The sequence below is a fragment of the Macaca mulatta genome, chromosome 8, assembly GCF_049350105.2.
Source record: "Macaca mulatta isolate MMU2019108-1 chromosome 8, T2T-MMU8v2.0, whole genome shotgun sequence".
Classification (NCBI taxonomy): Eukaryota; Metazoa; Chordata; class Mammalia; order Primates; family Cercopithecidae; genus Macaca; species Macaca mulatta.
The window spans coordinates 17,771,513-17,796,040 of NC_133413.1; the positions used below are offsets into that span (position 1 = coordinate 17,771,513).

At 37.9% G+C, this 24,528-nt stretch overlaps 1 protein-coding gene across 3 annotated transcripts in view; it reads right to left on the minus strand.

Annotated features, from left to right (window-relative positions):
• MSR1 (macrophage scavenger receptor 1) overlaps nt 1–21,691 on the minus strand; it is a 92,097-nt gene extending 70,406 nt beyond the window's left edge. Inside the window, exons 1-2 of one of the 3 annotated variants that reach the window (XM_015144805.3) lie at nt 21,419–21,691; nt 1,331–1,437 (exon numbers count right to left, since the gene is read on the minus strand). In XM_015144805.3, coding sequence (XP_015000291.3) covers nt 1,331–1,433 — 103 coding nt within the window. In that variant the 5' untranslated portion in view covers nt 1,434–1,437; nt 21,419–21,691. The remainder of the gene's footprint in view (nt 1–1,330; nt 1,438–21,418) is intronic. The other 2 variants (XM_015144806.3, XM_015144807.3) reach the window with 2 other exon arrangements.
• Nucleotides 21,692–24,528: the final 2,837 nt, after the last annotated feature.

Genomic DNA, 24,528 nt, shown 5'->3' on the forward strand with positions numbered 1-24,528 from the left:
AAAGAAAAAGAACCCATAGTAGAAGCAAGTTGAGGTATGGTCCACCCGCCAGGCTGATTAAGCCTGAAAAGTAGGAGTCATTTTCTTCATCTCCAAATTATCATCACAAATGTAAATTCTACCTTTTAAATAGCTCTCAAACATTTCGATCGCTTTTTCTCTGCTCCCAATGACTCTCTCCTCCTTCTTCAAACGCTCATTATTTCTGTGCGTAACAGCCCTCACTATTATCTTTACTTGTATGCGTCTCGCTTGTGCCACATCCTCCCATCCACCCTTTACACAGAACACAAGATCCACTGTCACCCTGGAGTTGAGGCCTGTATTTCAGGTTTGCTCTGCAAGAACTCATAAATGAGCCTTTAGCTTTGTATATGCTGCTTCTTCACACTGAAATGTCTTCTCTGTCTTCTCCGCCTCCACCCATCCCCTTAGCGACATGTATTTAGACTTTTAGGTTGAGCAGAATTATAAGTAACTCCTCCTGACACCTTAAATGATCCTGTTGAGATACAGCTGAGGATTGCTACTTTTGAGCTGTCGTCATAACCCGTGCAAACGTGTTTCACCACTGCTATACGGGGTCGAATTGTGTGCCCGCAAAAGATATGTTGAAGTTCTAACCACAGGTACCTGTGAAAGTGAGTTTATTTGGAAATAGGGTCTTTGGAGATGTAATCAAGTTAAAATGAAGTGATACTGGATTAGGGTGAACCCTAATCTAAAGACTGATGTCTTTGTAAGAAAAGAACAAATGGCTACACAGAGAAGACCACATGAAGAAGGAGGGAGAGATGAGAGTGGTGCAGCTACAAAGGCAAGGAACACTAAGGACTGCCAGGAGCCCCTAGAAGCTGGGAGGAGGCACAGGAAGATTCTTCCCTAGAGTCTTCAAAAAGGCACATGGTCTGACACCTGCATTTTAGACTTCTGGGTCTCAGAACTGTGAGTGAATAAATTTCTGTTGTTTTAAGCCTCCCAATTTGCAGCCATTTGTTACAATAACTCTAGAAAACAAATACAGGCACCTACTACCCATGATTTTCAAATATTAGTTCACGGTGCTAGGATCATATTTATCTCCAGGACCTAATTATAGCTGGGAAGTCAGAGGGCTCAATCAGTGTTGTAGATTAATTTAATTTCATATAATACTGCCTTACTTTTATTTAAGCTTATTTTTATTCTGTCTCAAGAACACCCCTATTTGTCAAATAAGTGTTATTTTAACATCCATATACATTTAAGGTAAGTCTCAAGACTATAATTTTATATATTGTCAATAACTCTAAGAATGACCTCCATGGGCAGCCCATCCCCCTCCACTTACTAGGAGGAAGCAAAGCTGTCATTGAGCGAGCGTCAAATTTCACAGATTCAGAGCAGCTATCAACGTCCTCCTGTTGATCATGAAAGCGATCCCACTGCTCCATACTTCTGTGAAACAAATGGAAAAATATGTTAATTCCACATGAAATGGCTAGGGCTCTTTTGCATAGTGTTTTAAACTGAAATTTCAGTTTGAAATGGAATCTACATTCTGTGACACAATCTATAATAAATAACATTTAATTTTAGCAAAAAACCATATTTTGTTAAATTTGTATATCTGTCATATACAGCAATATGTTAAAGTTACCCATCAGTTTTAACTTGCATGTAAAAAGACAGATGTATGTGGAACCCTCTCATGTATCTTTCTGTGTGCAAATGTGTATCTCTATTTTTAGAGGTGTGTTTATTGAGTGTGGGAAAAGAGGTAGCTCTTCTTTCTTAGCTGAAAATTTTTTTACAAGTGACAGAAAATAACTTGTAAAATGATTTAATCAGTAATTTAATAGGGTAAAAGGAAGGAAACAAAAGAAACGTCTGGATCTGAATAACCTGATTTCACTTCTCACAAAAGTCAATTTTCCCAGATAATTATTTTAATTTGCCTCTACCTGAGAAAAGAGAGGATTTGAGCACTATGCCTGCCTTCCTCCATCCTCTTCCTCCACAGTGTTTAAATCCATTAGAGATCATAGTCCTTGTCCATATCAACACAGGATTCAGGAAAACCAGTGATGGTGAGCATTTTTTCATGTGTCTTTGGCTGCATAAATGTCTTCTTTTGAGAAGTGTCTGTTCATATCCTTCACCCACTTTTTGATGGGGTTGTTTAATTTTTTTTTCTTGTAAATTTGTTTAAGTTCTTTGTAGATTCTGGATATTAGCCCTTTGTCAGATGGGCACATCATCACTGGTCATCAGAGAAATGCAAATCAAAACCACAATGAGATACCATCTCACTCCAGTTAGAATGGAGATCATTAAAAATTCAGGAAGCAACAGGTGCTGGAGAGGATGTGGAGAAATAGGAATGCTTTTACACTGTTGATGGGATTGTAAACTAGTTCAACCATTGTGGAAGACAGTGTGGCGACTCCTCAAGGATCTAGAACTAGAAATACCATTTGACCCAAACATCTCATTACTGGGTATATACCCAAAGGATTATAAATCATGCTGCTATAAAGACACTTGCACACATATGTTTATTGTGGAACTACTCACAATAGCAAAGACTTGGAACCAATCCAAATGTCCATCAGTGATAGACTGGATTAAGAAAATGTGGCACATATACCCCATGGAATACTATGCAGCCATAAAAAAGGATGAGTTCATGTCCTTTGTAGGGATATAGATGAAGCTGGAAACCATCATTCTGAGCAAACTATCACAAGGACAGAAAACCAAACACTGCATGTTCTCACTCACAGGTGGGAACTGAACAATGAGAACACTTAGACACAGGATAGGGAACATCACACACTGTGGCCTGTCATAGGGTGGGAGGAGTGGGGAAGAATAGCATTAGGAGATATACCTAATGTAAATGATGAGTTAATGGGTACAGCACACCAACATGGCACATGTATACATATGTAACAGACTTGTACGTTATGCACATATAACCTAAAAAAAAAAAAAAAAAAGGATTCAGGAAAACTAATTCTCAGAAATGATGTACACACAAATTGTCATTGCAAACTGCCAAATAAGGAATTTCCTTAGTATTATTTTAATTACTCTATTCACTGAAAAAACAATTTCCCTTAGAACAAATAGTTTTGCATATTTGGAAAAAACACATATTTCCTGGCTGTTTAAAAAAATTATTTATTGGCCGGGCACAGCAGCTCACACCTGTAATCCCAGCACTTTGGGAGGCTGAAGCGGGTGAATCTCCTGAGGTCAGGAGTTCGAGACCAGCCTGGCCAATGTGGTGAAACCCCATCTCCACTAAAAATACAAAAAAACTAGCCAGGTGTGGTGGCAGGCACCTGTAATCCCAGCTATTCGGGAGGCTGAGGCAGGAAAATCGCTTGTACTCGGGAGGCAGAGCTTCCAGTGAGCCGAGATTGTGCCATTGTACTCCAGCCTGGGCAAGAAGAGAGAAACTCTGTCTCAAAAAAAAGTATTTATTTATTTATTTGTTTGTTTGTTTGCTTGTTTGTTTTGAGATGGAGTCTCACTCTGTTGCCCAGGCTGGAGTGCAGTGGTACAATTTCAGCTCTCTGCTACCATGTTGGCCAGGCTGATCTTGAACTCCTGACCTCAAGTCAACCTCCCAAAGTGCTGAGATTACAGGTGTGAGCCATAGCACCCGGTCTCTCTCTTCCTCTCTGTCTCTCTCCCTTTCTCCCTCTCCCTCTCCCCTCTCTTTCCTTTCTCTCTCTCTCTTCTCTCTCTCTCTCTTTCACTTTCCAGGCCTTTTCTCATTTTACATTGGCAGCCATACAAATATGTCCTTGTACCTTTTTCAGCATAATCTACATTTTATGTGCATACTAAGTAGCTTAACAACAACAACAAAAATGTTCCTGTGTCTCTTTAACATGTATCAGAAACATTGGAAAGGTTTGATAACAGGAGACTGATGGGCCTCATCCCCAGAGTTTCTGATATTTGGGGTGAGGGCTCAATAATTTACAATTCCAACAAATTCTCAAGAGGTGATGCAATTGGTCTGAGGACCACATTTTAAGAATCTTTTCCATGAAACGACATTATATGACTTCTTTTGTTGGACACAGTTTAGTTCATGTGATTGATAGATTTAGCCTAAAGCCAATATCTTCTGATCATTTCTTATTTTTTGAATGCTGAGTAATGGACTTAGCACAGCACAGTTCTAACTGAGTGCACCGGCAGCGTCAGGACAGCAAACTCAAATCCAGCCCAGGAAATGAAAGGCGATCATTCAGATGCAAGTGTTCATCCCACTGTGGGGAGAGGCAGTGACATGTAAGGATATGACTCAACTCCTGTCAATATATTTTGAAAACATCACTAAGGATATTCTTTATTTGGCAGTTTGCAATGACAATCTTTGCATATTCCTCCTTTCTGAGAGTTGGTTTTCATGAATCCTATGTTGATCTGACCAAGGACTGTGTTCTTTAATGGATATGACCACTGTGGCGGAAGGGAATGAAGGGAAGTAGGCACAGAACCCAAATCTCCTTTCTCAGGGAGAGGCAAAGCAAAATAAATAAACAATTATCTGGGAAAATGAACTACTGTAAGAAGCCAAACTGGATTATTTAGATTCACACTCCTCTCTATTTCCTCCCTTTAAATTTACCCTATTAGATTTAAATAGCAGTTTTACTCACCAAGCAAAACAAATGAACAAAAAATCCAAATAATTTTAAAAAACTGAGATGACAATAAAACTTAGCAAAATTCACTTTAAAACTATAGTTGAATGATTTATAATCCTTTGGGTATATACCCAGTAATGCGATTGCTGGGTCAAATGGTATTTCTGGTTCTAAATCCTTGAGGAACCGCCACACTATCTTTCACAATGATTGAACTAATTTACACTCCCACCGACAGTGTAAAAGCGTTCCTATTTTTCCATATCCTCTCCAGCATCTGTTGTTTCTTGACTTTTTCATGATTGCCATTCTTGGAACCAATCCAAATGCCCATCAATGATAGACTGGATAAAGAAAATGTGGCACATATACACCATGGAATACTATGCAACCATAAAAATGACTGAGTTCATGTCCTTTGCAGGGACATGCATGAAGCTGGAAACCATAATTCTCAGCAAACTAACACAGGAACAGAAAACAAAACATCACATGTTCTCACTCATAAGTGGGAGCTGAACAATGAGAACACATGGACCCAGGGAGGGGAACATCACACACTAGGGCCTGTCAGCGGGTGGGAGGCAAAGGGATGGATAGCATTAAGAGAAACACCTAATGTAAATGATGGGTTGATGGGTGCAGCAAACCACCATGGCATGTGTATACCTATGTAACAAACCTGCACATTCTGCACATGTATCCCAGAACTTAAAATATAATTTTAAAAAAGTTGAAGAAAGAAAACCCTATAGTTTAAGGCAATTGGAACTATGTACTAATGCTTTTTAACTTTGAACTCAGTTTGTAAGAGATGGATTCGCAAAAATTGTGTTCATGTATACCTGGTATGTACAGACATGTGTCACTTAAGGACAAAGATACATTCTGAGAAATGCATTGCTAGTCAATTTCATTGCTGTATGAATATCATAGAGTGCACTTACACAAACCTAGATGGTCTGGCCTATTGCTCCTAGGTTACACACCTATACAGCATGTTATACTGTGCTGAATCCTGTAGGCAGGTTGGAACACGATGGGAAGTATGTGTGTTTCTAACATATCTACACGTAGAGAAATGCAGTCAAAATATGGTATAAAAGATACAAAGTTGTGCACCTGTACAGGGCAATTAGGATAAATGAAACTTGCAGGACTGGAAGGTGCTTTGGGTGAGTGAGTGGTGAGTGAATGTGAAACACTGTAGACTTCATAAACATTGCACACTTCAGCTACACTAAATGTATAAACAATTTTATTTCCTCAATAATAAATTAGCCCTAGTTTACAGTACCGTTTATACTTTATACACTTTTTTAAAACAACTTTTTGACTCTTTTGTAATAACACTTAGCTTAAACCATAAATTGTATAGCTGTACACAAATAGTTTCTTTCTAAACTGCTTTATCCTATAAGCTATTTTAACCTTTATTTTTTTAATGTTTCTACTTCTTTAACTTTTTTTTGTTGATAACTAAGACACAAACACACACATTAGCCTAGGCCTACACAGGGTCAGGCTCGTCAATGGCACTGTCTTTCCCTCCATATCTTCTCCCACTGAAAGATCTTCAGAAACAATAACAGGCATGGAGCTGTCATCTCCTATGATATCAATGTGTTCTTCCAGAAGACCTCCTAAACGACCTGCCTGAGGCTGTTTTACGGTTGAATCTTTTTTTATAAGTAGGAAGAGTACACACTAAAATAATGATTAAAAAGTGTAATGTGGTAAATACATAAACCATTAACATTTGTTATCAAGTATTACATACTTACGTAACTGTAGGTGCTATACTTTTAAATGACTGGCAGAGCAGTAGGCTTGTTTACACCAGCATCACCACAAATACGTGAGTAATGCAATGTGCTACTCCCTTAGAACAGCTGTGAGGTCAATAGGTGATAGAATTTTTCAAGTCCATTATAATCTTATGAGGCCACCATCATATATATGATCCTGTGTTGACTGAAACATTATTACTTAGTGCGTGTCTATAACCAGAAATGGTTTCCTTTTAGGCTACCTACTGGCCCCTTCTCCACGTGTTTGATTATGGCTTTGATCCTCGCATTTGAGATATTCTGGCTCCATTTTTACTGAAATGCAAAAGAAACATCTCAGATTATTCTATCTACCAGGTAATAACGTTTGTGAAAAAAGCTGAAGCCTTAGGATCTGATAAATATCTTTACACTGTGAACTCTGAATGAGTAGGGACCATGTCTGATTTTGTACACATTACGCCACTAGAGCCTAAAGCAACCCGGAACATAGAATATACTGAATACTGAATATACTGAATAAATACAACATACTGAATAAATAGAATATATAAATATATGAATAACTGTATAAATATTCATTATATATACATTTATAACATATAATACATATTTATATATAAATTATACAATATATAATTTATATTATATGTTAATATACAATATATTATATAATTGACAAATATATAATACATAAATGTCATAAAATATATGCTATAGTAAATATATTATATTAATATAACATATATATTTGCCATTATATTATATATAATACTATATATTTGCCAATTATATATTATATAATATAAATATATAATATGTATAATTATATGTAATTTATATTATGTTAATATAGTATATATTATATAATTGGCAAATATATTATATATATTTTATATATCATATAATTGGCAACATATCATAGAATATATTTATATTATTATATAATATATATTTAATATAATAACATAATTATTATATATTTTTTATATATATATAAGGCACAGGCATAGTACAAAAGGGAGTGATTACCTCTTTTGGGGAAGTGGGTAATCAAGGTAGGAATACAGAAAAGATGACAATGAATCAGGGTTTTGAAAATGAGCAGAATCTGGGGTACGGTCATTCCAGGATGGAAAATATCATGTTAAAAAGCATGAAGGTGGGTGGGAGCAAGATGGCCGAATAGGAGCAGCTCCAGTCTCCAACTCCCAGCGCCAGCGACACAGAAGACCGGTGATTTCTGCATTTTCAACTGAGGTACTGGGTTCATCTCACTGGGGAGTGCCGGACGATCGGAGCTGGTCAGCTGCTGCAGCCCGACCAGCGAGAGCTGAAGCAGGGCGAGGCATTGCCTCACCTGGGAAGCGCAAGGGGGAAGGGAGTCCCTTTTCCTAGCCAGGGGAACTGAGACACACAACACCTGGAAAATCGGGTAACTCCCACCCCAATACTGCGCTTTAGGAAACAGGCACACCAGGAGATCATATCCCACACCTGGCCGGGAGGGTCCCACACCCACGGAGCCTCCCTCATTGCTAGCGCAGCAGTCTGTGATCTACCAGCAAGGCAGCAGCGAGGCTGGGGGAGGGGCGCCCGCCATTGCTGAGGCTTAAGTAGGTAAACAAAGCTGCTGGGAAGCTCGAACTGGGTGGAGCTCACAGCAGCTCAAGGAAACCTGCCTGTCTCTGTAGACTCCACCTCTGGGGACAGGGCACAGTAAACTAAGACACACAGACACCTCTGCACAGATGCAAACGACTCTGTCTGACAGCTTTGAAGAGAGCAGTGGATCTCCCAACACGGAGGTTGAGATCTGAGAAGGGACAGACTCCCTGCTCAAGCGGGTCCCTGACCCCTGAGTAGCCTAACTGGGAGACATCCCCCACTAGGGGCAGTCTGACACCCCACACCTCACAGGGAGGAGTACACCCCTGAGAGGAAGCTTCCAAAGCAAGAATCAGGCAGGTACACTCGCTGTTCAGAAATATTCTATCTTCTGCAGCCTCTGCTGCTGATACCCAGGCAAACAGGGTCTGGAGTGGACCTCAAGCAATCTCCAACAGACCTACAGCTGAGGGTCCTGACTGTTAGAAGGAAAACTATCAAACAGGAAGGACACCTACACCAAAACCCCATCAGTACATCACCATCATCAAAGACCAGAGGCAGATAAAACCACAAAGATGGGGAAAAAGCAGGGCAGAAAAGCTGGAAATTCAAAAAATAAGAGCGCATCTCCCCCGGCAAAGGAGCGCAGCTCATCACCAGCAACGGATCAAAGCTGGACGGAGAATGACTTTGACGAGATGAGAGAAGAAGGCTTCAGTCCATCAAATTTCTCAGAGCTAAAGGAGGAGTTACGTACCCAGCGCAAAGAAACTAAAAATCTTGAAAAAAAAGTGGAAGAATTGATGGCTAGAGTAATTAATGCAGAGAAGTTCCTAAACGAAATGAAAGAGATGAAAACCATGACACGAGAAATACGTGACAAATGCACAAGCTTCAGTAACCGACTCGATCAACTGGAAGAAAGAGTATCAGCGATTGAGGATCAAATGAATGAAATGAAGCGAGAAGAGAAACCAAAAGAAAAAAGAAGAAAAAGAAACGAACAAAGCCTGCAAGAAGTATGGGATTATGTAAAAAGACCAAATCTACGTCTGATTGGGGTGCCTGAAAGTGAGGGGGAAAATGGAACCAAGTTGGAAAACACTCTTCAGGATATCATCCAGGAGAACTTCCCCAACCTAGTAGGGCAGGCCAACATTCAAATCCAGGAAATACAGAGAACGCCACAAAGATACTCCTCGAGAAGAGCAACTCCAAGACACATAATTGCCAGATTCACCAAAGTTGAAATGAAGGAAAAAATCTTAAGGGCAGCCAGAGAGAAAGGTCGGGTTACCCACAAAGGGAAGCCCATCAGACTAACAGCAGATCTCTCAGCAGAAACTCTACAAGCCAGAAGAGAGTGGGGGCCAATATTCAACATTCTTAAAGAAAAGAATTTTCAACCCAGAATTTCATATCCAGCCAAACTAAGTTTCATAAGTGAAGGAGAAATAAAATCCTTTACAGATAAGCAAATGCTTAGAGATTTTGTCACCACTAGGCCTGCCTTACAAGAGATCCTGAAGGAAGCACTAAACATGGAAAGGAACAACCGGTACCAGCCATTGCAAAAACATGCCAAAATGTAAAGACCATTGAGGCTAGGAAGAAACTGCATCAACTAATGAGCAAAATAACCAGTTAATATCATAATGGCAGGATCAAGTTCACACATAACAATATTAACCTTAAATGTAAATGGACTAAATGCTCCAATTAAAAGACACAGACTGGCAAACTGGATAAAGAGTCAAGACCCATCAGTCTGCTGTATTCAGGAGACCCATCTCACACGCAGAGACATACATAGGCTCAAAATAAAGGGATGGAGGAAGATTTACCAAGCAAATGGAGAACAAAAAAAAGCAGGGGTTGCAATACTAGTCTCTGATAAAACAGACTTTAAACCATCAAAGATCAAAAGAGACAAAGAAGGCCATTACATAATGGTAAAGGGATCAATTCAACAGGAAGAGCTAACTATCCTAAATATATATGCACCCAATACAGGAGCACCCAGATTCATAAAGCAAGTCCTTAGAGTTTTACAAAGAGACTTAGACTCCCATACAATAATAATGGGAGACTTCAACACTCCACTGTCAACATTAGACAGATCAACGAGACAGAAAGTTAACAAGGATATCCAGGAATTGAACTCATCTCTGCAGCAAGCAGACCTAATAGACATCTATAGAACTCTCCACCCCAAATCAACAGAATATACATTCTTCTCAGCACCACATCATACTTACTCCAAAATTGACCACGTAATTGGAAGTAAAGCACTCCTCAGCAAATGTACAAGAACAGAAATTATAACAAACTGTCTCTCAGACCACAGTGCAATCAAACTAGAACTCAGGACTAAGAAACTCAATCAAAACCGCTCAACTACATGGAAACTGAACAACCTGCTCCTGAATGACTACTGGGTACATAACGAAATGAAGGCAGAAATAAAGATGTTCTTTGAAACCAATGAGAACGAAGATACAACATACCAGAATCTCTGGGACACATTTAAAGCAGTGTGTAGAGGGAAATTTATAGCACTAAATGCCCACAAGAGAAAGCAGGAAAGATGTAAAATTGACACTCTAACATCGCAATTAAAAGAACTAGAGAAGCAAGAGCAAACACATTCGAAAGCTAGCAGAAGGCAAGAAATAACTAAGATCAGAGCAGAACTGAAGGAGATAGAAACACAAAAAACCCTCCAAAAAATCAATGAATCCAGGAGTTGGTTTTTTGAAAAGATCAACAAAATTGACAGACCACTAGCCAGACTAATAAAGAAGAAAAGAGAGAAGAATCAAATCGACGCAATTAAAAATGATCAAGGGGATATCACCACCGACCCCACAGAAATACAAACTACCATCAGAGAATACTATAAACACCTCTACGCAAATAAACTGGAAAATCTAGAAGAAATGGATAATTTCCTGGACACTTACACTCTTCCAAGACTAAACCAGGAAGAAGTTGAATCCCTGAATAGACCAATAGCAGGCTCTGAAATTGAGGCAACAATTAATAGCCTACCAACCAAAAAAAGTCCAGGACCAGATGGATTCACAGCTGAATTCTACCAGAGGTACAAAGAGGATTTGGTACCATTCCTTCTGAAACTATTCCAATCAATAGAAAAAGAGGGAATCCTCCCTAACTCATTTTATGAGGCCAACATCATCCTGATACTAAAGCCTGGCAGAGACACAACAAAAAAAGAGAATTTTAGACCAATATCCCTGATGAACATCGATGCAAAAATCCTCAATAAAATACTGGCAAACCGGATTCAGCAACACATCAAAAAGCTTATCCACCATGATCAAGTGGGCTTCATCCCTGGGATGCAAGGCTGGTTCAACATTCGCAAATCAATAAACATAATCCAGCATATAAACAGAACCAAAGACAAGAACCACATGATTATCTCAATAGATGCAGAAAAGGCTTTTGACAAAATTCAACAGCCCTTCATGCTAAAAACGCTCAATAAATTCGGTATTGATGGAACGTACCTCAAAATAATAAGAGCTATTTATGACAAACCCACAGCCAATATCACACTGAACGGGCAAAAACTGGAAAAATTCCCTTTGAAAACTGGCACAAGACAGGGATGCCCTCTCTCACCACTCCTATTCAACATAGTGTTGGAAGTTCTGGCTAGGGCAATCAGGCAAGAGAAAGAAATCAAGGGTATTCAGTTAGGAAAAGAAGAAGTCAAATTGTCCCTGTTTGCAGATGACATGATTGTATATTTAGAAAACCCCATTGTCTCAGCCCAAAATCTCCTTAAGCTGATAAGCAACTTCAGCAAAGTCTCAGGATACAAAATTAATGTGCAAAAGTCACAAGCATTCTTATACACCAGTAACAGACAAACAGAGAGCCAAATCAGGAATGAACTTCCATTCACAATTGCTTCAAAGAGAATAAAATACCTAGGAATCCAACTGACAAGGGATGTAAAGGACCTCTTCAAGGAGAACTACAAACCACTGCTCAGTGAAATCAAAGAGGACACAAACAAATGGAAGAACATATCATGCTCATGGATAGGAAGAATCAATATCGTGAAAATGGCCATACTGCCCAAGGTAATTTATAGATTCAATGCCATCCCCATCAAGCTACCAATGAGTTTCTTCACAGAATTGGAAAAAACTGCTTTAAAGTTCATATGGAACCAAAAAAGAGCCCGCATCTCCAAGACAATCCTAAGCCAAAAGAACAAAGCTGGAGGCATCACACTACCTGACTTCAAACTATACTACAAGGCTACAGTAACCAAAACAGCATGGTACTGGTACCAAAACAGAGATATAGACCAATGGAACAGAACAGAGTCCTCAGAAATAATACCACACATCTACAGCCATTTGATCTTTGACAAACCTGAGAGAAACAAGAAATGGGGAAAGGATTCCCTATTTAATAAATGGTGCTGGGAAAATTGGCTAGCCATAAGTAGAAAGCTGAAACTGGATCCTTTCCTTACTCCTTATACGAAAATTAATTCAAGATGGATTAGAGACTTAAATGTTAGACCTAATACCATAAAAATCCTAGAGGAAAACCTAGGTAGTACCATTCAGGACATAGGCATGGGCAAAGATTTCATGTCTAAAACACCAAAAGCAACAGCAACAAAAGCCAAAATTGACAAATGGGATCTCATTAAACTAAAGAGCTTCTGCACAGCAAAAGACACTACCATCAGAGTGAACAGGCAACCTACAGAATGGGAGAAAATTTTTGCAATCTACTCATCTGACAAAGGGCTAATATCCAGAACCTACAAAGAACTCAAACAAATTTACAAGAAAAAAACAAACAACCCCATCAAAAAGTGGGTAAAGGACATGAACAGACATTTCTCAAAAGAAGACATTCATACAGCCAACAGACACATGAAAAAATGCTCATCATCACTGGCCATCAGAGAAATGCAAATCAAAACCACAATGAGATACCATCTCACACCAGTTAGAATGGCAATCATTAAAAAGTCAGGAGACAGCAGGTGCTGGAGAGGATGTGGAGAAATAGGAACACTTTTACACTGTTGGTGGGATTGTAAACTAGTTCAACCATTATGGAAAACAGTATGGCGATTCCTCAAGGATCTAGAACTAGATGTACCATATGACCCAGCCATCCCATTACTGGGTATATACCCAAAGGATTACAAATTATGCTGCTATAAAGACACATGCACACGTATGTTTATTGCAGCACTATTCACAATAGCAAAGACTTGGAATCAACCCAAATGTCCATCAGTGACAGATTGGATTAAGAAAATGTGGCACATATACACCATGGAATACTATGCAGCCATAAAAAAGGATGAGTTTGAGTCCTTTGTAGGGACTTGGATGCAGCTGGAATCCATCATTCTTAGCAAACTATCACAAGAACAGAAAACCAAACACCGCATGTTCTCACTCATAGGTGGGAACTGAACAATGAGATCACTCGGACTCAGGAAGGGGAACATCACACACCGGGACCTATCATGGGGAGGGGGGAGGGGGGAGGGATTGCATTGGGAGTTATACCTGATGTAAATGACGAGTTGATGGGTGCAGCACAGCAACATGGCACAAGTATACATATGTAACAAACCTGCACGTTATGCACATGTACCCTACAACTTAAAGTATAATAATAATAAATAAATAAATAAATAAAATAAATAAATAAAAAAAAAAAAAAAAGAAAAAGAAAAACTAACCTATAAGGATAGAAAGCAGAGCAACTGTTGCCTTTGGAGGGTAGGGCGGCTGAAAGTGGGTATGAGAGATCTTCTAGGATGATGAAAATGCTCTGTATCTTATAAGGATTTGAGTGATATAACTTTAAAGATTTGTTAAATTTTATTAAACTGTACATTTAAATTAGAAAAAAAAAAAAAAGCATGAAGGTATGAACAACATGGAACTGCAAGCAGTTTTAATTTTTCATAAAGACATCATTTAGTTTTCTCCTTTACATATTTATTTCTAATATGCCTTACCTAGGTTAAGAGAAAACAAAGATTTAAAAAGCCAAGTGTCCCTTTTATTATACTTTCTTTTCACATAACCTTTTCAGCCTAGATTCAGGTAACTTCCTGTCTCTCCCATGAAAGGAGGGGGGTAGTGCACATCACAATAGACAAAAAAGGCTTTCAGGAAATAAAGTGTTTTAATTTGATCTATTACATCTGTTCAATTTTCTTGAGTACCTTGGAAAGTGGGAAAAAGACAAAAGGAGAAAAAAATGGTATTTTAAACAACCAGACTATAATAACCTTGGTTAGGTTGGTAGTACACTCTTTATTCTTTTTCTCCAGACAGGTACAAAAGAGGTTCAAAAAGAAGAGGCTGGAGAGGCAAGTACCTGGTAGCATCTGACTCATCAATCTCTTCCTTTATTTTTCTGATCACATAAATTGATCTGGCTTTCACGACCTACCCAAAATATAACACTGAATCACTATCTATACAAATGAAGTTTTTTAAAAAAAGTATTCTTTGCTTTGGCAGTAGTGACCTGGATTAATATTATTAGTGACACAATATATATTGTTTATTAAACATTTTGCTTTTCTCCCTTTCACTTTGAACTAGACATGAAGCTTGATTTTGTTTTTCTTTAAGTCTCTAACCTTCGGTTTATCTTTTTTTTAGCATATAGAGGTGATAATAAACATTTTGTGGACTACTGTATTTTAAACTGTGGTTAACCTGGGAAGATTTATTTAAACTCTGAAAAAGGAAAACTCTCTAGTACATGTCTATGAGTGGTTTAGACTAACTGACAATATTTGGTCTATAAAATGTCCCTGACAAGTGTGGTGGACCAGAAGGGAGGTGCGCACTAAAGCATACTCGGCGGAATGAGGAATGAACAATATTCCCTATCGCTACAATTGTGCACCATGGGAAGTCTGTTTGCTTTCTGGGGCCAGTGTTCAAAAGCGATTGGTTTATCATGAACTGCATGAAATGTTGGTATATATATTTTCCAGAAAAAAAAAAGATCATGTTCATCAGAGATAATGCAGTCATAGGATTTGTGGCATTTTCTGATGTTACTGCCTTTTTTCTTAGTCTGCACAGTCTCTCCAAGAATCTCATCTGCTTCCATGGCTTGAACTACTGCCTGTGTGCTGATCGAGCGAATAGAGCCAACATAGATCTCAGTCTCAGAATCAGCTTTTGTTTTACATAATACAACCAGCTACAAGGTGGATTTTCTATAGAAGCCTACCTTTTATTTTTCCAGGATTTTCATTGTGGGTATATCATCCATTTATATCATCTATTTATTATCATACCCACTTATTATTATTATTTACTTACTATGTAGTGAAGAATACATGATACAGTTAGGCATATGCCAGCAAAGCACAGTCACTCAAATCTGAAGCCAGAGCTTATTTTCTAGAACATTCTCATGTATAAGACCCACATCTGATTGCACAAAAACTCCTGATTTCCTTGGATCCATTCCTTCCATTCTATTCCAATTTTTGGACTTCAGCTTATTTTTATCTACCCCGGCCAGGCATCTTGGGTAGCAGCAATGGTGCAGACAATTAGGAGGAAAATCCCAGGGCATTAAAAGAGAGGACAAATTAATAGCATCTAAACCATAGCACTTTAACAAAGAATAGGAAGAAAAAATCAAACAGTAGAAGATACCATTTTTCCAGAAAAAAAAACACCAGAGACATAAACTTGAAAAACATGATATTCAATGGGTGAGTAGAGGAAGAAGACTCAGTACAAAAGACAAGGAAGAACTTTTTGACACTGCAGGAGAAAAACAAGAAGCAGTCAGGGTCATGGAAAAGAACAAAGAAGTTGGTGTCCTGCAAGAAATCCATAACCTGCCACATAGAATTTAAGTTGTTTTTTTCCTGTGTGGTAGAAGCAGAAATAAAACCTTGCAAGATTGGCAGCGGTAAATGTATAAAAATGAAAGTCCCTGAATGCATAAATGAAAGTTGTTCATGCTCATGGTTTTCGGTTGAGAAGAGAGATACTGATGATTGCACTGAGATAGCACATCCAGGGGAGTTTTTTTTTTTTTTTTCTGGATATTCCTCCTCTTCTCCCCAGTATCTCAATAGCAGAATGAGCGAGGGCCCAGTTTCTGTTCTGTTTTCTCTCCTTCTATTTTCACTCCCTTGGTGATCTCACTGGACTCACTGCTTTAAATATAATCTGGAAGACTGATGACTCTTAGATCTTTATCTCTTGCCCATACCTCGCCTCTCAATTCCAGACCCATATATGCCACTGCCTAACAACATTTCTGCTTAGAATTCTAACATGGTCCAAACCTAGAGGTCTTCCTTGTTCCTCGTCTTTTCTCATCCACTACTTCCCATCTCTCATCCGATCCTGTTGCTTTGTTTTCAAATACTATGCAGAAACTGAGGGCTTCTTGTCACTTCCCTGCTAGCATCCTGTCTAAGCCCCATCATCCTTTTCGCCTTGACAATTTGTTTTCTTTTTTTGAGACAAGGTCTTGCTCTCGTGCCCAGGCTGCAGTGCAGCCACGTGATCACATCACTGCAACCTTGACCTTCTGGGTTCAAGCGATTCTTCCGCCTCAGCCTCCTGAGTAGCTGGGTCTACAGGTGCATGACACCATGCTCAGTTACCTGTTTATTTTTTTTCTAGAGACGCAGTCTTGCTATGTTGCCTAGGCTGATCTCAAACTCTTTAGCCTCAAGCAATCTTCCCACCTCAGCCTCCCAAATTTCTGGGATTATAGGCATGAGCTATTGAGCGTTGATGTTAATAGCACCCTGACTTCCATTCTTACACTCTTGAATTAATTCTCCACACAGTTTCCAAAAGAATCCTCTTAAAAAGTAAGGCAGGTTGAGTCACTCCCATGCTCAAAGCCCCTGAATGCCTTCTTGTCTCACTCAGGCCTTCACTAAAGTCTGACTCAATAAAACAGACCATCTGTAATCCCTGCACTTTGGGAGGCCGAGGTGGGTGGATCACCTGAAGTCAGGAGTTTGAGACCATCCTGGCCAACATGATGAAACCCCGTCTCTACTAAAAATACAAAAAATTAGCTGAGTGTGGTGGTGGGCACCTGTAATACCAGCCACTCAGGAGGCTGAGACAGAAGAATCGCTTGAACCTTGGAGGCAGAGGTAGCAGTGAGCCAACATCAGGCCACTGCATTCCAGCCTGGGCAACAAGAATAAAACTCTGTCTCAAAAAAAAAAAAAAAAAAAAAAAGAAAGAAAGAAAGAAAGAAGAAAGAAAAAGCAAGTAAGGAAGCAGACTGTTCCTGAACATCCAGTTTCAACCTACAACCCCTTGGGGCCTTGTCTTCCCCATGCTGGCTTCATTTTCTTTCCCCCAAAACATATTTTCCTTATTTGTCTTATTTATCATGTGTCTTCTCTCATCCAAGCCAGATCCATGATATGGAGTTTTGATCTCTTTGGTTCAGGAATCAGAGAGTTCCTGAAGGTGCTCATTACATACATAATGCAGTATTTAAAATTACATTAATAAATGAAATGAAAGGCAGGATCTTTTTCAAGATGACTGGATTTTATATCTTGGGTTATGCCTCAAGAAAACTTTGTGGTTCACTAAAGTGGGAATTTTAAAAATTCTTCTGTTACACACTGGAAAATAAAATATTTCTCTCTGCACTGCATGTAATTAGCAAACTGAAACAAAAAATATTACCCTCAGTGAAGCCACTTTGCTTCAAAAGCATTTATTATTAAAATTACCAGATTATTTCAGCTCCTTACTCTGGCTATAATCATTGTAATTTTTTAGTAACGTGAACATACATACATGCATGAGCCTTCATTAGCAGGCAGTGAACGACTCACACTGTCCAAGTGTGCCTTTTAATATCAGTTCCAAAGTTAGGAAAAACAGTAGCTTCACATAAAGTGACTTTTCCTATTAAATGTCAATGTACTGATAAAGGATTGTGAAATCCTTTGCGTTTGTGTAATCTATTAAAAGCACGTGCTCACGAGAAGTGAAACACGTTTCTGTAATATCAGCTTTTTATCAAGTGGATGAAAAGTTTACAGGAAATTCATAATGAAAGAATTTCAAGGTTAATTTGTTTGGAACCATACACTTACTTTTTCTTGTTTTTCTTATAAAACATGATCATAATATTATAGATATGTTAGGATAAAATTTCTGTCACCTCATCACCCTAATAAAGCAAAAAAAAACCCTTAATTTTTTAAATGAAACTGAAGTCCTTGGATATATGTACACATGTAACATAGTTCATGTTGTCATGCAAATATCATTTGGTATTATGCATTTTCCTTAAAATCATCACATTATTTTAATATTTCAAATGAATTTTTCAAACTTGAAATTTTTTTTATTATTCTTTAAGTTCTGGGACACACATGCAGATTGTGCAGGTTTGCTACACTGGTATACATGTGCCATGGTGGTTTGCTGCACCCATCAGCCCATCATCCAGGTTTTAAGCCCCGCATGCATTCGGTATTTGTCTTAATGCTATCTCTCCCCTTGCCTCCCACCCACTAACAGGCCCCGGTGTGTGATGTTCCCCTCCCTGTGTCCATGTGTTCTCATTGTTCAACTCTCACTTATGAGTGAGAACATGCAGTGTTTGTTTTTCTGTTCCTGTGTTAGTTTGCTGAGAATGATGGTTTCCGGCTTCATCCATGTCCCTGCAAAGAACATGAGCTCATCCTTTTTTATGGCTGCATAGTATTCCATGATATATATGTGCCACATTTTCTTTATTCAGTCTATCACTGAGGGACATTTGGGCTGGTTCCAAGTCTTTGCTACATAGTAATTCAACATATATATATATGTGTGTGTGTGTGTGTGTGTGTGTATGTATGTGTGTGTGTATATATAATCTTATTTATATAGTCATTTTTCTAAAATATAATTTTTTTCTTTTAAACTTTTTTTTCCTTTTGTCAGGTGGCAATGCTTCACTGATACAAATAATGATGTTATAAATATTTCCTTTTTTTTTTTCAGATGGATTCTCGCTTTGTCACCCAGACTAGAGTTTAATGGTGCGATCTCAGCCCAATGAAACCCCTGTCTCCTGGGTTCAAGCGGTTGTCCTGCCTCAGCCTCCCAAGTAGCTGGGATTATAGGCATTTGCCACCATGCCCAGCTGATTTTTGTATTTTTCACCATGTTCATCAGGTGATCCACCCGCCTCCGCCTCCAAAAGTGCTGGGATTACAGGCGTGAGCCACCACACCTGGTCATTATTTTCATAATTTAGCTTTCTTCTTTTAAAACATTTCTTTAGGATAATTCACCATATGTGAAATTCAAAGGTGAAAGGAAAACTATTTTGAACTTCTTGGGCTCTACTGTCTCAGTGATCTTTAAAAAGATTGCATAAATTTATAAATATTCCAGACTTATATATGAATATGGCAGTTTCAAGCAAAATTCACTACCATTGAATAATAAAGCTTATTTTAGAATCATTTAGATTTTGATAAGAGTTAAATAATACTAAAAGTGGTTTTCATTTTTATTTTTTATTATTAATGTTAAGAGAGAGACTTCACTGTAATTGTTTGTCATATATTTTTCTTCTTGGGTTATTATCTATTCATATTCACTGCTTACGCATCCCCACAGGTTGCTTTTAGCTGTGCATGTGAATAAGTTCTTTATATTTAATACATATTTACCATCTGTCTTTTCATACTTGACATGTATTCATTTTTCCAAGATTTTTCCCTATTTAGTTTTTTCATCATATTCTTAAGGTCAACTTTATCTTCAAGATTTGGAATAAATAATAACCTTGTGATCCTCTTTATAATATAAAATAAAAACTTTGAGTTTTGTAACAGCAGTTGAATGTGTATATAACATGGAAATTAAGTTAAGATTATTTGTGAAACTAACAGTTTTATGCTTAAGGAACAGCTTAAGGAACCTGTCTGTAAGAAGGATTTTAGTAAGAAATGGAAATATTTATATTGCGCCTGAGGTCACTGATATTCATCCTTGGTAGCAAAGAAGAAAGAGCACCAACTTTTGAATCTGAAATCTAGATTTGAGTATTGACTGTGACATCATTTAGCTGTGTGACCTTAGGCAAATATTTTAACTTATTTGAACTGAAATTTCTTTAGATATGTAAAATATGATCACAATATAAGTTTAAAGAATTATTGTGAGCATTAAAAATAATTTTTGTAAATTGCCTGATACACAAAAAACCATCAATATATGAATCACTGTTATTTTAAAATGCTGTTTTTAAAAAAATATGAGCTTTTCTTATTTTGTTCTCACAGTGTGTTCATGAGGTACACAGCAGTATTTTCTCCATTTTACAGGGTAGGGAACTAAGACCTGAAATGTGTAAGTAACTAGTCAATGTTATGCGGCTAGGGAGCGGGGGAGCTGGCATTTGAACACAGGCAGTCTACTCCCAGAAGATCAGCTCTTACCCACTGCAAAAAACTGCTAATCACTGCATGAAACATTCATAATCTCAGTTCTATGGTTTTTCTATAACTATATTTACCTGGTCAATGCAAACGCCAACCTCCCATTGTATGCTGTGTGAATCTTACTTATTCTTCAAGATTAATAGGATTTCTAGCATCTCCATGAAGATTTATTTCTGATAGACTTTTTTCCCATAGAAGTAATTTTGGCCTCGCCTATATTTTCATAGTAATTATCTATAGCTCTTTCATATTACTTAAGGTGCTCAAATTACATTATGCCTAGTTGGGGATGTTTTAAATCATTAAGATTCCCAAACACAAAAAGAACTATATTTTATTTTTTGTATCCTTTCCCCACATCTAGTTCAATGAAGTGCATATAGTAGATACCCAGCCAATATTTGCTATATCATCAAGGAAAGATAATAAAAGGCATTAAATTAAAGCCAAACATGTTCCATGAAAAGTTATGAAAGGAGAATACCTGAAATATATCAAATTATACTTTGAATAAAGTCAATATTTTAAACAAAATATGCTTAATTATATGAAAAAAAAAAACCACCTTGCCAGTTCAAACTACAAAGCATTTAGTATATTTCATGTGTATTTGTGAACACATATGTTTTTCACTCACGGAAAATTTAGCAGAAATCTCTATTTTTTGATTATCTCAAAAAAAAAAAAAAACAAATTACTGCTGATAGAATAGAGCATTCTACTAGAAATCATTCATCATATATATATACACACACGCACACAGAAACATATCATATATCACACACACACATACACACATAGAGCAGACACATAACAATCAATAGAAACAATTCTGGAATAAAACATTAAAATAAGCCTTTTTTTACCTTTGGTCCTAAAGAAAGCAGCACTGATTTATCCACTTTTCTCTCTTTACAACTGAAACCTAAAATCTTTATCTCGTAGTATTTCAGCATCTGGTACATGAAGAAAGGAAATGACACATTCGTGTGTTGAAAATCTTTGTTAATGTGTTTCAATAGCACTCTCATCAATGCACAGGTTTGCAAAATCTAAATTTGTCAGATAACTCACTCTTCACCCCATTTAGGCCGCTTAAAAAAAAAAAAAAAGAGAAGTGAAAAGAAAAGGAAACAAGGGTTGTTGAAACAAGCACATAATGTATGGCAGATTGAGCTTTCTTTTTTTTTTTTTGGAGACGGAATCTTGCTCTGTCGCCAGGCTGGAGTGCAGTGGCTTGATCTCGGCTCAATGCAACCTCCACCTCCCGGGTTCTACAGGCGTGTGCCACCACGCACAGCTAATTTTTTGTATTTTAGTAGAGATGGGGTTTAGCCATGTTGGTCAGGATGGTCTTGATCCTCTTACCTCGTGATCTACCCGCCTCAGCCTCCCAAAGTGCTAGGATTACAGGCGTGAGTCACTGCGCCCGGCCTGATCTTTCCTTTTATATAAGTAATCCATGCCTTCTAAAACATTCATTAATTCTCATGATCTCCCCTTTCATGTTACTATAATGTTGAGTAAAGACTCCATGTTTGGCCGGGTGTGGTGGCTCACGCCTGTAATCCCAGCACTTTGGGTGGCCGACATGGCTGGATCACTGGAGGTTAGGAGTTCTAGACCAGCCTGGCCAACATACTGAAACCCATCTCTACTAAAAATACAAAAATTAGCCAGGCATGGTGGCATGCTCCTGTAATCCCAGCTACTCAGGAGGCTGAGGGCGAAGAATTGCTTGAACCCAGGAGGTGGAGGTTGCAGTGAACAGAGATCACACCACTGCACGCCAGCCTGGGCAACAGAGTGAGTGAGACTCCATCTCATAAAAAACAAAAAAACAAAAACAAAAACAAAAAGAAGAGTCCATGTTTAGTGATTTGGGTTTTATTCTTAAATCCTTTTTCCTGTACCTTTATCCCTAGTCTCAAACACAAAACACATGAAGAAAGAATATGATGTCTTTCTAAGTACAAGTAATAACCTAAAAACACTCACTTCTGTTCTCTCTATAATGATAACAGGATTAATTTTTAAAGCACCAGACAAGTTGTTAATTTCCAGTAGTATAGCAGAGGGAAGGAATCTCAGGCATGGGATCAGATGAAAGGGATGTTCTTTCCCTTCTGCCACCCATCAGGGTTTTATACAATTCAACTCAGTTATTGACTCACATTCAAGAAGTTCAAGTATGACTCAGGTAAAAACGTCCAACACTATATTAATGAGTTAACTTTTACAACTGATAACTTCTGGGAGAAGGTGTTTAGTTTATATTCCATAGCCACTTCTTTGTTTCCAAACAGGAGAAATCATGCTTCCTACCAAAAGATGTCCCAAATTGCCGTGCCCATGGGCACCATCCTTCAGAAGACAATATGTCTGAAAGCAAGCATGCAGGAACAGGGCATGGCCTTTGAGAGATGCAAAGTAACAGTATTCTTCAGTCATTCTTAAGGTAACCACTAAAAGGCTAATAGTAGTAGTAAGACAGGCATCAAAGCAAGCTGCATAATTTCTAACCAGGCAGCTTTAAGACAAGAAGTGGGATCACAATTTGATCCAGCCTGGAGCAGCGTAAATGCTATTGGCTATTCCTCATCAAATTGTTACTGACACGAAACTGGAGACTACAAAACTCACACTCTTTCCTTTATCATTATTTGTATATGCTTCTTATCTTAAAATATAGTCCTTTTGGGTTTTTATTTTTTTGACAAAATCTGAAGTTTAAAATGTAGACATCCCTGACAATACTACATGATTAGAAAAGTCAGACTCTGGGAATAGCAAGCGAAGACACCAACTTTCCAGAATTCTATCCTAATGAGGTTTCTTTCTGTCAGTGTGCTTTATTTCTAATATGTCTCTGTAATATTGTTTGGTATATATCCACAATGCTAATCACTTCCCTACGTGATGATTTCCACACTCTTCAGACAATCTAATTTTTCATTAAAAATTTTCCCTTTCCATATGTCTAAATAGGTACTATATATTTTTATATAGTTTTATATATAACAATTATAGATTATATAACACAATATTATCTATTAGGTCTCACTCTGTGTAAAAACACCTTTAGCAGGGAACCATGTAAGAAATATTCAGTTCAAGCCAATGATTGATTGAGAACAGAGGTAATGTGTAAGGGGTTGGGACTTTGCATTCGTTCTTTCACTTGACTTCACAGCAACTTTGTCATATCACTTCCCTAATTGAGAAGTTAACGTTTAGAGATGTTAAGTTTCTCGAGATCATAGAGTTATGAGTCATCAGAGCTGGTATTTAAACCCAGTCTGATTATAAAATTTGGCAAAATATAGTTTTTTCTTAATCTGAAGTAGTATATGTATTATTAGGGGACTATAAAATCTCCATAAAAAACTGGTATACAGAAAACAAACCCAAATATGGGCAAATTCCAGATCATGCGGATAGTTACTTTATTAATAATTATTGTGATGGATCCCAATTACTGCATTTTTGTTGCTTATGGATATATGTGTCTAGAATGAGGTATATGTAAGATTATGTCCAGTGACCAAATAGAGATTCATAATCAAATAGACAAATGGCTCGAAAGAATTGATTCAGATGTCCTAGGGCTCATTGTGGTAGAGGTATACTGAACTCAAAAGAAGATTTAACATTTTATACTCATTAAGAGGTTTTTTTTGTTTTTTTGTTTTTTTTTTTTTTGAGATGGAGTCTTGCTTTGTCACCAAACTGTAGTGCAGTGGCGGATCTCGGCTCACTGCAACCTCCGCCTCCAGGGTTCAAGTGATTCTCCTGCCTCAGCCTCCCAAGTAGCTGGGACTACAGGTGCATGCCACCAAACCCAGCTAATTCTTGCATTTTTACTAGAGATGGAGTTTCACCATGTTTGCTAGGATGATCTCGATCTCTTGACCTTGTGATCCACCTGCCTTGGCCTCCCAAAGTGCTGGGATTATAGGCATGAGCCAACGCACCT